This window comes from Rhinolophus sinicus, chromosome 14 (genome assembly GCF_057876585.1).
Source record: "Rhinolophus sinicus isolate RSI-liver-muscle chromosome 14, RSI-T2T, whole genome shotgun sequence".
Classification (NCBI taxonomy): Eukaryota; Metazoa; Chordata; class Mammalia; order Chiroptera; family Rhinolophidae; genus Rhinolophus; species Rhinolophus sinicus.
This window is the reverse complement of record NC_142514.1, coordinates 176,735,664-176,750,222: the sequence shown is the minus strand read 5'-3', so window position 1 is coordinate 176,750,222 and position 14,559 is coordinate 176,735,664. Positions and strand designations below refer to the sequence as shown.

Sequence of the window (14,559 nt, the reverse complement as noted above, 5' to 3'; positions counted from 1 at the left end):
AACCAAATCTTTGATCTACAAGGAATCCTCCTGTATCAGAGAGAGGTTCTTGGAACTTTAGAGAAATGAGATATAACAAAACCTGTTTTACCCTGGGCTAATCAATATAAACAAGAAAGTTCCTATAGCATCTCATCAACATTATAACAAAAGGACGTTAAACCAAAAGGTGTCATTAGAGGACCTGCTGTACTTGTCTATGGCCTAAGTGAAGTTGCTTTAGTCCAACCGTGAACTTGTTCACTGGGAAGGCCTTGTGGAAATCATGGTCTCAAGAAGGAGATAATCTTGCCTGCCAACACTGGCACCATCATTCCACTAGCATCGTGCTTGAGCTACAAGGGACTTTCAATTAGTGCTGGCAGCTGTACATCAACTCTTGCTTGGCTAAGCTGACTCTTTCAAGAACAAACTGTAGAAAAGTACATCTCAACTAAAGTTGAACTTTATTCCTTTTGTCTCTCCTTTGCCTGGAACAATAGTGTACTTAATCTATCATGGGTTTGGAGTATGTTATTTCTTTGTTGACTTGCTAAGAGATGTTATCCTCTATGATATTGGCTGGTGAGATATTTTCATTATAAATTACAATTCCTGTAGTGAACCTGTGTTAAATAAAGTATCGATAATGCCCCTCTCTGAGCATAGTTTTGAAGTGGACAAATGAAGAACAAACACAAAATAAGCATACTGTATGTTACTACGTGGATGTGCTCATAAAAGCTGAGGTTGTCTTACTGTTGAGGTTTAGCTAACTTAATTTAGTTTACCCAAATTAATTGGACAAGTGCATTTCCCAAACTCCCAAACAGGCATCATCAGCTTCCCCCTCATGGCAGGAAGGAGCACAGTGAATCAGGCAGTGATTTTTGGAAGCTGACATGGGTGAGGTAAAGTTAGAATTATGCCCTCACCATCCTCTGCCCACTGCTCCAGCCCACGGAAAGTCAGTTACAATACACAACATCGAAGGTGGCATTTTCTTTGTTATACTCACACCAGACATTTTGTTGAAGCTTTAGGGAATCAGCCACCTACCTCAGCACCATCTAGAATTTGAACTGTAGAATATGTTTTGTACAAGACGTTGACAACGTTTCTCTTCAGATTTTACAAATACATCGTATAAGGGGTGAGTATTTATCTTCTAGTTTGTGACAAGTGGGACATTACTCCCAAGATAATTCCCAACCCCAGGAGGACTTTGGATGAGAAATTACTTTCATTCCAGGGATATAGATTGAAGGATTTATTTTAAATGAGAAAGATGAAGAACGTAACATAATTGACTATAATGTGGCCAGTTATAACATATGTCTCCTTCACTAGGAGATCTTTGAATAAAAATAATGACAACAAAAAGTCCTTACATTATACTGGCCGATAAAAATATCAATTAATAATTTCTCCTGTAAAGTCTATGATTTTTATCAGATATTTAAAGATACTTCAAAGCATTTAGTTATATGAGGGAATTCTAAAATACAAGCTCAATATTGAGAAGAATCTCTAGGCACCCTAATTTTTGTTTGTTTCTCAATTATTTGAGTGATGAAAAGAAACTATGAAAGGGCAGACAATTAAGTTCGTGAACTTTCCACTGCGCAATGGAAAGTTCGTGAACTTAATTGTCTCGTATGTCACATGACTCAGGCAACCTGGATTTGAACGTTAGTTTTGCCTTTTCACAACTGTGAGATATTAGTCTACTTATTTAATCTTATTTTTATTAACTTTAAAATTGTGAATAATAGTTGCCCACCTCATCAGATTCTTGTGAGGACTGGAAAAACACATGTAACTACTTAGCCCTTTGTTCAGCAGATTGTTCATGATTGTTTATGAAGTCTCTCCCATTCATTTAATGATTGTTAGCTTTCTTGTGCAATTATAGCAGTTATATATAGCACTTAGATGAAATGGAAAAATCACTAGCAAGTAAGATTTGCCCCAAATAATTTTTAATGAATATTTAATATTAAAAAATAAATCAATGCAATTCACTATATTATCATTCTAAAAATATAATAATCTCAATGGATGGAGAAAAAATATTTGATATAATTTGACCTTTATTTATAACAAAATATCTCAGCAAATTAAAAACAGAATAGAACTTCCTGAACTTGATAAAGGCTATAGACCAAAACCTACAGTTAACATAATAGGAAACAAGGCAGGGATATGTGTGCTCTCACCACTTCCATTCTACATGTTACTGATGGCCCACCGTGCAAAAAGGGAAAACAAAGTAAGAAAAAAAATATGAATAAGCTTTGGAAAGGAGAAAATTTAACACCTCAATTCAAAATTTTAAATGTAAATATTATCGTTTGTTATAGCATCAAAACAGGAAATACTTAGAGGTAAATCTAATGAAATATGTATAAGAACTCTAGACAACAAAATATTGTATGCAAAAAAATAATGTTGAGAGAAATTAAACAAGTATGTACATGGAGAGATGTACTGTGTATGACCTGGAAGACTCATTACTGGTAAGACATTGATTGTCTCCTAATTGATGTACAAATAGAAAACAATACTGATCAACCCCAACAGTCTTTCTGTAGAAATTTATAAACTGAAACCAAATAGTAAAAGTAAAGAACTGAAAATAGCCAAAATCTTGGAAAATATATTGTATGACAGACACTATCTGATTTTAAGATATACTATGAATCTTTAGTAATCAGATAGTAATCAAGAACAGCATAAAGAGTTCAGAAATTGATCCAAACATATATGGTCAATTAAATTTCACACACGCGCGCGCGCAAAGAAGAACGATAATTTGGTAGTGGGCTACTCATTTGGAATGAGCTAAAAATACAAAAAGAGAACCATTGTAAATAGGAAATTTATTATTATTATTATTATTTAATTTGGCAAAGACTTTAAAGTACCACAGAGATCTGGAACCACTTTATGATGCAATGTTTGAGTCCGTATGTCTGCATGTAATTATATTTTCTTTGAGACTGGGAATTTCTGCCTTTAGAGATTTGACTCCACAATTAAATGTTATAATTTAGTCCCCATGGTTACTCAGTTCTCTTTAAGGAAATAAAAAGTGCAGCAACATGTATTTATTCAGAACGTGTCTCAACGCTTTATCAATAGGTATTTCAAATACCCATTGTGTTCCATTTAAAAATGAATAATTTCTTTAAAAATTTTTTTAAGCTTCAACTAAGAACTGATGATAAAAAATGATAGACTACACAGGTAAGGTGCTGGGAAGAAAGCTGTAAGGATTTGGGGCTATTGTTCATTGAGGTGAACAGGAAGCATGTCTGCTACAACATGGTGTATTTTGATAGTTTACCTTCTAACTAGTTTGGTTCACTTTTGAAACATAAATTCATTCTTCAGGATACGACAGATGTCAAAATACTGGTTACTTGAAATGGTCACTACTTGTGCTAGTTGGGGTACACGAGAGCTATTTTCAGGAGGCAATAAATGAATTTTGGAGTTGAAGAATATACAGAGCGGTCTTGAGGGGGGAAAAAGGATTTGAGTTAAACCCACTTCTTGTTCAGAGAATGGGAGAGACTTCAGCAAGGGTACTTATATCCTTTGCATTTTGGATGTGTGCTGGCAAAGAAATAACAGAACAGCTGTATGTTGCATTTGCAGAAACTTAAGCGGAGTATACAGACTTGACCAAGGATTTGAGAGTCCTACAGCCAGATTTAAAATAGACAATTGCTTAATAAATTCAAATGCTCGTCCACTTGTCCACTAATTTTCCTCTTTCTCCAGTCACTCTATTTTCCATGTGTGAATATCCTCATTAATATTTTTACTATTTCCTGTATACTTTGGAGAGGGACATATCTACACCTAATTATATTTGTAATAAATGACCAAAACAAATTATACTTTGGTGACTGAGTTCATCCTGTTGGGATTAACAGACACGCTGGAGCTACAGATTATCCTCTTTTTGCTCTTTTTTGTGATTTATACATTTACAGTTTTGGGGAATGCTGGGATGATCTTCTTAATCAGGGCTGATCCCCGACTTCACACACCAATGTATTTCTTCCTCGCTAACCTGTCCTTTGTGGATATTTGTTACTCTTCCACCACAACCCCAAAGATGGTGGTGGATTTATTGTCAGAGAAGAAAACCATCTCCTTTGCTGGCTGCTTTCTGCAGTTGTACTTCTATATCGCCTTGGCCACCACCGAATGCATCCTCTTCGGCTTAATGGCCTATGACCGTTACGTGGCCATATGCAACCCTCTCCTTTACTCCTTGATCATGTCCAGGACAGTCTGCCTTAAGATGGCAGCAGGGGCTTTTACGGCAGGATTGTTGAACTCCATGGTTAACACAAGTTATGTAAGCAGCTTGCCATTCTGCCGTTCCAATGTCATCCACCACTTCTTCTGTGACAGCCCTCCACTTTTTAAGCTCTCCTGTTCCGACACACACCTGAGTGAAAGCATCTTTTCCACTTGCGCTGGTGTGAATATGGTGGGGGCTCTGCTCGTCATCTGCATCTCCTATTCTTACATCCTCTTCTCCATCTTCCGTATCCATTCAGGGGAGGGGAGGCGCAAAGCGTTCTCCACGTGTGCTTCTCACCTGACAGCTATAATTCTGTTCTATTCCACCACCAGCTATACTTACCTGAGACCCAGTTCCAGCTACTCCCTGAGTCAGGACAAAGTGGCTTCCGTGTTCTACACAGCAGTGATTCCCATGTTAAATCCTCTGGTTTATAGTCTCAGGAATAAAGAAGTAAAGAGTGCTTTAGGGAATGTAATTACCAGGAGAAAGATTGCTTCATTTCTGTGATTGTTCAGTTCATTTTCTGAACTCAGTAGAGTATTTAATGAACTTTCAAAGACTGGTTCAAGCTTACAGTTTTTCATTCGGTATTTTTTAAGTAATCATGCTCTATAATACTCAAGTATATCACCAAACTTGTATAAGAAAGACCGTGAAATTTTATCTAATCATTCTGCATCTTCACTGGGTCCTAAAAGATAAAGCTTATTTGTAATAAAAGTTTGCCTAGGGAAAGAAAGGTATTGCGTGTTTAGAGACAAAAGTCACAATATCATATGAAACTAACCATAGAAAATACTTGTATTATCATTTTTTTCTCATGCGTTCACCATTTATGATTTGTAAGAGATTGTTATATATCAGAAATCAAAATGCATTACATTTATCAATTTTTAAATATTAAATTATCTCCTGGGGAGATACTTAAATTTCAGAACCCTAGCTTTAATTGCATCTATAAACTCCCTAGCTTTTATTTCCCTATTAACCCTATACATGTGCATATGCCTTAAAGATAAGTGTGTTTGTGCAAAAGTGTGTTATCAAGAAAATAGGTCTGATTAGAATGTACCAATTAGTTTAGTGGTTACCAGAGGGTAAGGGGGTTGGGGGGTGGGAGATGAAGGTAAGGGGGATCAAATATATGGTGATGGAATGAGAACTGACTCTGGGTGGTGAACACACAATGGGATTTATAGATGATGTAATACAGAAGTGTACACCTGAAATCTATGTAATTTTACTAACAACTGTCACGCCAATAAATTTAAAAAATAAATTAAAAAAAAAAAAAGAATGTACCAATTACAACAGGTCTCCTATTCCCTCCCTTTCTAAAAATTTCTAATTCTCTCACTTTCTCTCTCCTACACTGACACATCCACACACATCCACAGGCACACACATTTGGCTGCTGCAAAGAGTTCAGTGCATGAAGAGTTCAGTGAGCAAATCTGACACATATTCTTTACAATAAGCTCATAGATTTCCTACATTCAGAAATATTCTATCAATTGTCAATAGAAATCAATTACAATTAATCTTAATATTAAGCTAAGCACTATTAACATGAAGGGAGATAGGGAGGTGGCTTAGCAGAACCCTGAAGAAAACTGAGTGGGGGGCAGACCTTGCTAAGGAGACAGCCACAAGCACAGTTTTAGGAGGAGCATTCCCCGTGATCCTTCCCTTACCCTTGCCACTGAAATCGCACCTGGTAGAGGCTGTGATATACAAGTCATCTGGGAAATGGCATAGAAGACCTTGTGGTTTGTCACAAAGAAGTCATTCAGCTTGACCATTCAATAATGCCCTCAGATCCATGTAGGTGACTTTGGCCAGACAGATGTTCATGAAAATATCGGCATTGTCTGAGCACCCGGGGGCCATGCTCTCACCCACAGTTCCACAGTGGTTACCTGCCCCTGGCAGCCCTGCGGCAGAATGACCAGGCTCTTCTCAGAGGTGGTCGCTCTTTCACTGAGTGGCTCACCTGCTTTCTTCTGCACCAGCTGGAAGTTTGTTTACTGGATTCTTTCTGCTTTCTCTTTCTGGTGTATTTGATGGAATCATATATGGGACCAAGGTATTTCACGAGTAAAAACTAATATACTCATTCTCTTTAATGCTTTAATGTGCAATAAAACAGAAATAGAAACAATGGGAGATAAAATTGGGTTTTTAGATATATCATATTTTAAGCCATGTTCTCTGCTCTCTAGTTCAGCTCTCCTACATGTAATTAATCTCATTTATAAAGTCTACAAATATTTTCAACTTTGGAAGTTATTATCATTAATAACTTTGCTTACTTCTTAATTCTTTGAATATAGGCTTCTTGTATAAATTTTGATTATTTCTGAAATCCATCATTATTTGTAAAAATAATTTTAATTATATTTTCTTGCTTAATGCTCAATTCATTTATGTGGAAAATGTTCCAAATAAATATGTATATATATACTTTTGTTAACTTAAAAAGACTTAAGTTGTAAAACCATTGAGAGGCTTCTAATTTTTATATTGAGTGTGATCTTATCATTCTCTCTTATCCTTCTTTAGAACCTGACAATATTTATTAAACCCTCCCCTATGGATATAATATTCTTTTTGCTTCTTTGCTATACTATCAACATTGCTTTCTGCTTTTCTAATATTCCCAGTCTTCTATTTCACTTTAATGTTTAATGTTACTACATTCCTCAAATATACACATATCAATGTTTTGCCTTATTCATTTTTTTGAGTAATTTATTTATTAAAATTAATGAAGTTTGAAATTTATGCCTTCATAGGTTGTGTTTTGGTCAATATTTTCATCAGTGATTAGATGGGGTCAAATAGAGAATAGTTCACAAAACCTGTGAATGTCATAAAGTTGGAAAAGTCAACAAGATGGAAATAGTGAAAGAATCAACATTCAAGAATCACAGAAATCCAAATACACAAACAAAAAATCATTAATAGAGTTCTGCATTTAGACAGAAAAAATGTGTAAATTTTGATATTAATGTATACAAATAATTTTGGATTTAGTTTGTTAAATGTAAAGTAACATGGCAATGTAATTTTCATGGGTCTATTAAAAATGGAGAGATATATAGTGTAAGCAATAATTAGATAAAGGCTAGTGCAGAGGTTAAGTGAAGTAATAATCCCATTTAACTTAACACTAGTCAAATAAAATCACAGGTAGTGTGTTAACTCATACTCAGAAAATTTTAATGGACAGAGATGGTATGTATGGGGAAAAAAATCAAACACAAAGTAGTTGAATTGATGTGAGAATATGTAATCTGTAGAAGAGGAATGTACAAGGAACTTTACTGAAAATGTATAGCTTTATTGAAATATATAGCTTTATAGAAACAACATTAAAACAAATGCCTTTATTGAAAATACATGGAATACATGTCCAATATCATGTGTGGCAATAGAAAGCAGAAATACAGACATTTGTTGCTAATCTTAGATATAATTTACTGTTTGGGCTGAAAAATTGGAATGTAATATCTTAAGTTTCTCTTAAGATGTGATTTTAATCCTGCCGTGAAAACTTTGCATATGTCCATGTACCACCCCTAAGCGTCAGAAGAGTCCTTAGGGTATTTCAGGCACTTAAGAAAAGTTAATGCTTTCAGATTTGTTACTAAAGAAAGAGGTGATGAATATTTGTCAAGGAATTTTGAGGTTTTGCAAGCAGGAGATCAAACTGATGAAGATGTACCATACGTCAAACATTCTGAGTTTCTGAATTGGGCTCCAAACTCTCAACCCCCCTGAAATTGTATGATCATATATACCATGTGTTATAAAACTAACCAAAACAATAAAATGTAATTTATTACCTAAGTTTGTGTTGAGGGTGTGTCAGATTCATTAATATGCTGGAAAGAAAAACAGAAAAATGAAAAAAAAGGTACAGACTTAGAGAAGATGTGGAAATAGAAGGCTTATTTAGCTGGAAAACAGAATAAGCAGCATGAAAAATGTTAAAGGTTAAGGTTGTATTTCACAAATCATAAAATATCATGTTCATTTCATGTGTTACATAAGAGGACTGCACGTCAGAATAATCTGATGTGCTAGATTTGGTAAAAGTTAGTAAAAAAGAACAAACAGCACATTTAAAGAGAAAAATGATGCAGATATATCTATGGGTGATTGTAAAGACATAGCTTTATCTTCTAGTAGTAGTGCCGATAGAGGCAATTAGCATGGGCTTATAATGGTGCCAACAGAGGTCAGAAACTGAGCAACAAGACACAGGTGTGTTATTTTTAAGTGGGCCATTGCCAGTGGTTTTTTCCAGTGCTAACAAAAATTGCAATTAAAGACTTAAATATAAGACTTCAAACCATAAAACTCCTAGAAGAAAACATAGGGGAAAGCTCCCTGACGTTAGTTTTGGAAATTTATTTTCTTTTTGGAATGACACCAAAAGGACAGACAATAAAAGGAAAAATAAAAATGGAACTACGTCAAACTAAAAAGTTTCTGGACAGCAAAAGAAACAATTAACAAACTGAAAAGACAACTATGAAATAGGAGAATATATTTTAAAACCATATATCTAATAAGGGATCAATACTCAAAATACATAAGAAACTCTCGCAACTCAATAGGAAATAAAACAAATAACCATATTAAAAAATAGGCGAAGAACCTAAATAGACAACAAAATTCTAAAAGATACTCAACATCTCTAATCATCAAGAAGATGCAGATCAAAAACACAATGATGACCTCCAAGGCCTGTGTCCAGTTGGTGGCTGGCTCCTGGATCAGTGGAATTCCAGTCCAAATAGAGCAGACATTCCAGATTTTCTCTCTGCCCTTTTGTGATTTTAACTCATCAACCACTTCTTCTGTGACATCCCAACAATACTCAAGCTGACCTGGGGGGACACCTTTGTGAATGAAATGACGGTCTACATAGTTGCTGTGTTGTTCATCATGATTCCATTTCTGTTGATACTTGTCTCCTATGGCAAAATCATCACTACAATCCTTACATTACCATCAGCCACAAGTAGGGTCACAGCTTTTTCCACCTGCTTATCTCATTTTATAATTGTTCTTTGGATCAGCCATTATCACATATTTATGACCCAAGACCCAGGACTCAGCAGGAACTGACAAAGTACCTTCTCTTTTCTACACTCTTGTGACTCCCTTGTTTAACCACCTGATATACAGTCTAAGGAACAAGGATGTGATAATGGCACTGAGATAATTGCTATGTAAATAATTTACATCATTTAAAAAATGAATTTATTTACAGGAATTGATTTCTTACATATTTTAAATAAAACTTCAACATCTATTTATCTTAAATTCAACTTATGTGTCTATATATTGGTAATTATTTCCAAATTTAAAATTGCTTATAATGTTAACAAACATTTCTGTCTCTACTTATGCAGTTATGTATGTGTCCACAAATAGCAAATCACTCTTTTGGGAATTCTATATTTTATTGTGAAACGTCCCTTTTCAGTGAGAAATTTTGGTGAAGATTGATGTCATAGATTCAATTGTAATATGTAGTGTTATATCACATACTGGAAACCATGTCATTCATCTGCATAGAGTTGTAACAGTCATGTTTAAAACCAGGGTGGTAATGGACATTAATTAAAATTATGTGTACATTTAGACCTAGCAATGACTCTATAGAGAAATCATTTCTTAGAGAAAAATCACCTTCCTTAGGAATCTATTTATAAATGATGATAGTACAATGATAGATGACAGTGAAAAAGAGTAGAAATAAATAAAATTAGTTAATTAGAAACATTTCTAGAGGTTTGGAAATAAATTGATGAGAAGCAAGAAGAAAATAGAAACATAAGAAAATAAGTGACCTATGGAGATTCAGTATAACACTCAACTATGTCCCTTGTCTACAAACAGCAGTGGGCTCTGAAAGTCCAGGAAGGTAGCAGATATTTATTCAAGCATATCATGAGGCGCCAAGGCAGAAAGCACTCCATGCAGAGGGTTAAAAAGGCAGGGAAATTTCAAAATTGTTATAAAAAGATTTACATTAACATTGTTTAAATTTTAAAAAGTCGTCATTTAAGTGGGTACCTTCATTCTATGAAAAACTAGATTTCGTCAAATGCATCTTTCTCCAACATTCTTGCATTTTCCAATAAGACTCTTTGGATCCAAGATCATGATTACATTTTCATAATATTGCTGTGACATATTTAATGACAGTTGGCATTATTACATTTTATAGACAGAAATTGATACAAAAGATTGGAGATACTCAAGGATGCACTTTATAATAAATTAGAAATAAAAATCAATTAATAAAAATGTATTTTCATATATTGTCTCTGTACTACATCTTCCCAACGCTTGTTATTGACTCTTTTTTATTATAGTCAATTATAGTGAGTGTGAAGTTGTATTACATTGTGGTTTTAATTTTGTTTTCCATAATAAGCTGTGATTTTGATTATTTTTGTGTGTATGCTTGTGACCTTTTTTGGTGTCATATCTATTCAAATCTTTCACATACATCAAATGGGATTGTCTTTTAATACTGAGTTGGAAGGATTCTTTATATACTCTGCATACAAATCCTTTACCAAATATATGATATACAAATATTTTCTGTCTGTGTCTTCTCTTTCACTTTCTTAATGGTTTAGTTTGGAATACAAAGGTTTGATGTATTTTATTTTATTTTATGGATTGTGGCTGCTCCCCCACCCCTTCTGTGGTCTGGGAGATGACGAGTCCTGCCTGGCTGACATGAATGTGCAGAAGAAGGAGTGAGTCACGTTGAAGATGACGTTATCGCTCCACAGTCCTAGACTTATTTCTTTTGCATTTTAATGACAGAGAAATAAATTTCTCGCTAATTTAAAACACTACACATTTGTATTTTAAAACATATTATTGTATATCATATGCCGCATATAATTAAAAATTTCTGATTTTCAATCCCATATTTTTTAATAATCACAAAACAGAAAGGTAGAGAATTTAGAGAAGGAGTCATATGGCAAAAATAGGTGTTTGGTTGTTGTACCAAACTCCTTGAGTGGCAGGCAGAATGGTTTAATTCAATTGGGAAATTAGCTGATCCCCAGGGTAAAGAATATTTCCTACTTAAAGAGCACTATTTGTTATGATCATAGAATATATTTTAGAAGCTGGTTAACCTCTGTTTCAAAAAAAAGTAAATTATCTAATCTTAAAAAAAAATTTTAAAAACCCAAAACAGTTTTTTTTTTTTTTTTCTCATGTTCTCTCTATCTTTTAATTCAATCAGTAAAGGTAAGCATTATATTTAACCTCAATCCAAACAGGTCAGTGTGAATTATTCTTCTACAATTTATTTTAACATTTAGCTGTATTTATTTCAGCATCGGCAAATAATACTTATTTACAGAAATTTTTAAAAGGAAACTTTGTTGTTGTTGCTTAGTGTTAAAAACACTGATTTAGGTAGATTTTGTACTTTTCTGACTCATTATCGTAACATCAAATGAGAAAATACAAATTGCATTTAATAAAATGGGCCACTATATCAAAATTACTGTCAGTGTCATTACAATCATGGTAATAATCATGGTTATCATCATCTTAGGTGCTAATGTTTATTGATTGCATGTGCTAAGCACATATTTAAGTATTTTGCATGAAATAAATCTGGGGATCACATCTCATAAGAATTTAATTACATGTAACTAAGGAGGAGCAAGATAGTGAATGCACTTTACTGCAATGGTGTTGTATCCTATTAGTAGCAAAGGAAGTCCTTGTTTGTTAATAGTTAAGTTCCAGGATAAATGAATCTGAAAATATTAAAGAGATTAGCGTGTTTTCATTTTTATCTTTAGAGACTTCTAGAGAAAAAAGCCTTCTAAACTGCATTCACCAATTTCTGATTTCTATTTTCTATCTTCAATTTGATTTTATAATCTTGTTCTGAATATAAGCATTACATACATTGTAATGATAGTTTGTGTAACTGATATCACAATCTCCACATCAAAAGAAGTAACTATTTCAGTGGACTAAAAGAGAAATACTCAGAAAATATTTGAATAAAAACAAGAGAGGCTACATTTAATTGAATTATATAGCAGTTTTCTTTCTGAGGTGTATAAATAGAAACACCTAAAAGCTTCTAGAAGTCAGAAAGAAAGCCTGTATATTGCAAGATTTGAGGAAGCTTTCTTTGGTGAGAAAGTTTTTAAAAGATTAGTATGATTTGGATAGGATTTGAATAATTACATTATTTGTTTTACAAATGGCTTTATATTGAATTCTATTGAATATTCATAAAATTGTCACTATTTTACAAATAGAAAATTAAGGCCAGAAAACAGATGTAGTAGATGCAGAACACTATGTTTTTGATTGCAAGTTCTGTTGCTGCTTTTTGTTGCTAATTATTTTTGGCACCTAAGTTTCAGCTTGCTCTTTAAAAGTACTCCCCCATTTATACAGTAGAGAATAATGTAGAGAGAGAGATAGAGACAGAGAGTTGAAGAATGAGAAGAGGTTACATAAAGAGCAGATCCAATACAGAGAATAAAGAGGATCGCAGTTCCTGAGAGCAATGGTGAGCTCATCAAATGTGGGTGTGTGATGCATGCTAGCCAAGAAAGATGGAGTGATTCATTCAATAAACAGTTTTAATCATTGCCCAAGTATTAGACGCTACATTGAATTAAATAAGTGAATAACACATGGTTAAAAGTGTGCAGGATGGTGTAGTGAAAAAAAAAAACTTACTGTGTAGTCTTTCTTCTACACATGAAATCATCTTAGTAATGTCACCTATCAGCTGCTAGTTTCTGACCACATTAGAGACTCAGTTACAGCATTTTTACATTATCTACAATCAAATTTTCATTGGGAGAATTGTATAATTATGGAGGAAGTTTTAAATACCTGTAGTACTTTAATAGGTAATCTGGAATATTGCAGTTGGTGAAATAAATTATTACTTAACTTTCCTTTTCTCAGTCACAGAAAATCCTCAGGACGCCCAAGTTTTACATGGAGTGTTGCTCCTGAGCCTCTTGTGTCTACATTTTTGTAGTAGATGAAATCTTAGCTATTGTCCGCACTTAACACCCTAGAATAGGGTTATAAATGTGTCTCTTCTTTGTGGAAAGTTGGTATCTATTGCCTTTCAAATTAGTTAACACATAATATAGACGTTATCTAGCAAATGCTGAAAACAATGGAGTAACGTGCTACTGATTCAAACAGTGAATGACAAGAGTATAATTCTGAGAGAGAGAGAGAGAGAGAGAGAGAGAGAGAGAGAGAGAGAGAGAGAGAGAGAAGAGGGGAGGGGAGGGGAGGGGAGGGGAGGGGAGGGGAGGGGAGGGGAGGGGAGGGGAGGGGAGGGGAGGGGAGAGGGGAGGAGAGGAGATCTGCTTGATCTACACCAGGAGAAAGGGAGTGGAGGTTCAGCATTTTGAGTAGGAACCCATGCTTACACCTTGGGGACCATTTAAAGAAGCAACCAATTTGACTGAATTGCAATTTATTTAAGAAGTTAGTTCATTTTTCACTTAAGTCCACATATACTTCTATAAGAATGAAACTTGTAATAAAGGGTTAACAAAAAAAAGTTAGTAAATCATACTTTGTAGAACAAATATACTATACATTGCATAGGAAGATGTACAGAACATCAGAAGCTTATAATCTAGTTATAGCAATAAGAAAAGCGTATGTTAAAGATGGGCAAACACACCAAACGCACTCACATGCAGGAACACACACGTGCCTGCACGAAAAAGACAGAATGGATTAAATGAGTACAGCAGAATGGTAGCAATTCATGAAAAAGTGGGTGATTTAGGAAAATCTCAGAGATGAGTTGTGGTTGATGTCTGTTATACAATAAGTGTGTGGGGGGTGCACATTTTAGTCAGAACTGCTTTTCTGAAGATAAATGCTAGACGAGCCTTCCTCTTTACCTCTTGAACCTTCCTGGACAGAAAAAGTACCCTTTCTTCCTGTTGCAAGATATGAATAAAAATTATGAGTGCTGATTTCATAGGTCGTATACTGAAATACATAATATTAAAGATTAAATAACATCCCATCATATTTAAAGGTCAGCTTATAATTTTTTTGTTAATAAAATAGCCTAAATATGCACAATGGGAACAATCAGAAGGCATAACATTCTCATTTTATAAATAAGAAAACAAAAGCCAAGGAAAGTGGTGGAACTTGTACTTCCGATTAAATCATTCCCGCAG

At 34.3% G+C, this 14,559-nt stretch overlaps 1 protein-coding gene and 1 pseudogene across 1 annotated transcript; both read left to right on the top strand.

Moving 5' to 3' along the window:
- The first annotated feature begins 3,868 nt into the window (after positions 1-3,868).
- LOC141572460 (olfactory receptor 5F1-like) lies at positions 3,869-4,813 on the top strand. Its single transcript, XM_074337158.1, has one exon. The coding sequence runs from the start codon at positions 3,869-3,871 to the stop codon at positions 4,811-4,813; it is 945 nt and encodes a 314-aa protein (XP_074193259.1).
- A 4,213-nt stretch (positions 4,814-9,026) lies between these two features.
- On the top strand, positions 9,027-9,557 carry LOC148755961 (olfactory receptor 10AG1-like; annotated as a pseudogene).
- The last annotated feature ends 5,002 nt before the right edge of the window (positions 9,558-14,559 follow it).

What these genes read in the sequence shown, in the direction of transcription:
- LOC141572460 (XM_074337158.1), top strand. Translation starts at nt 3,869, where the DNA reads ATGACCAAAACAAATTATACTTTGGTGACTGAGTTCATCCTGTTGGGA.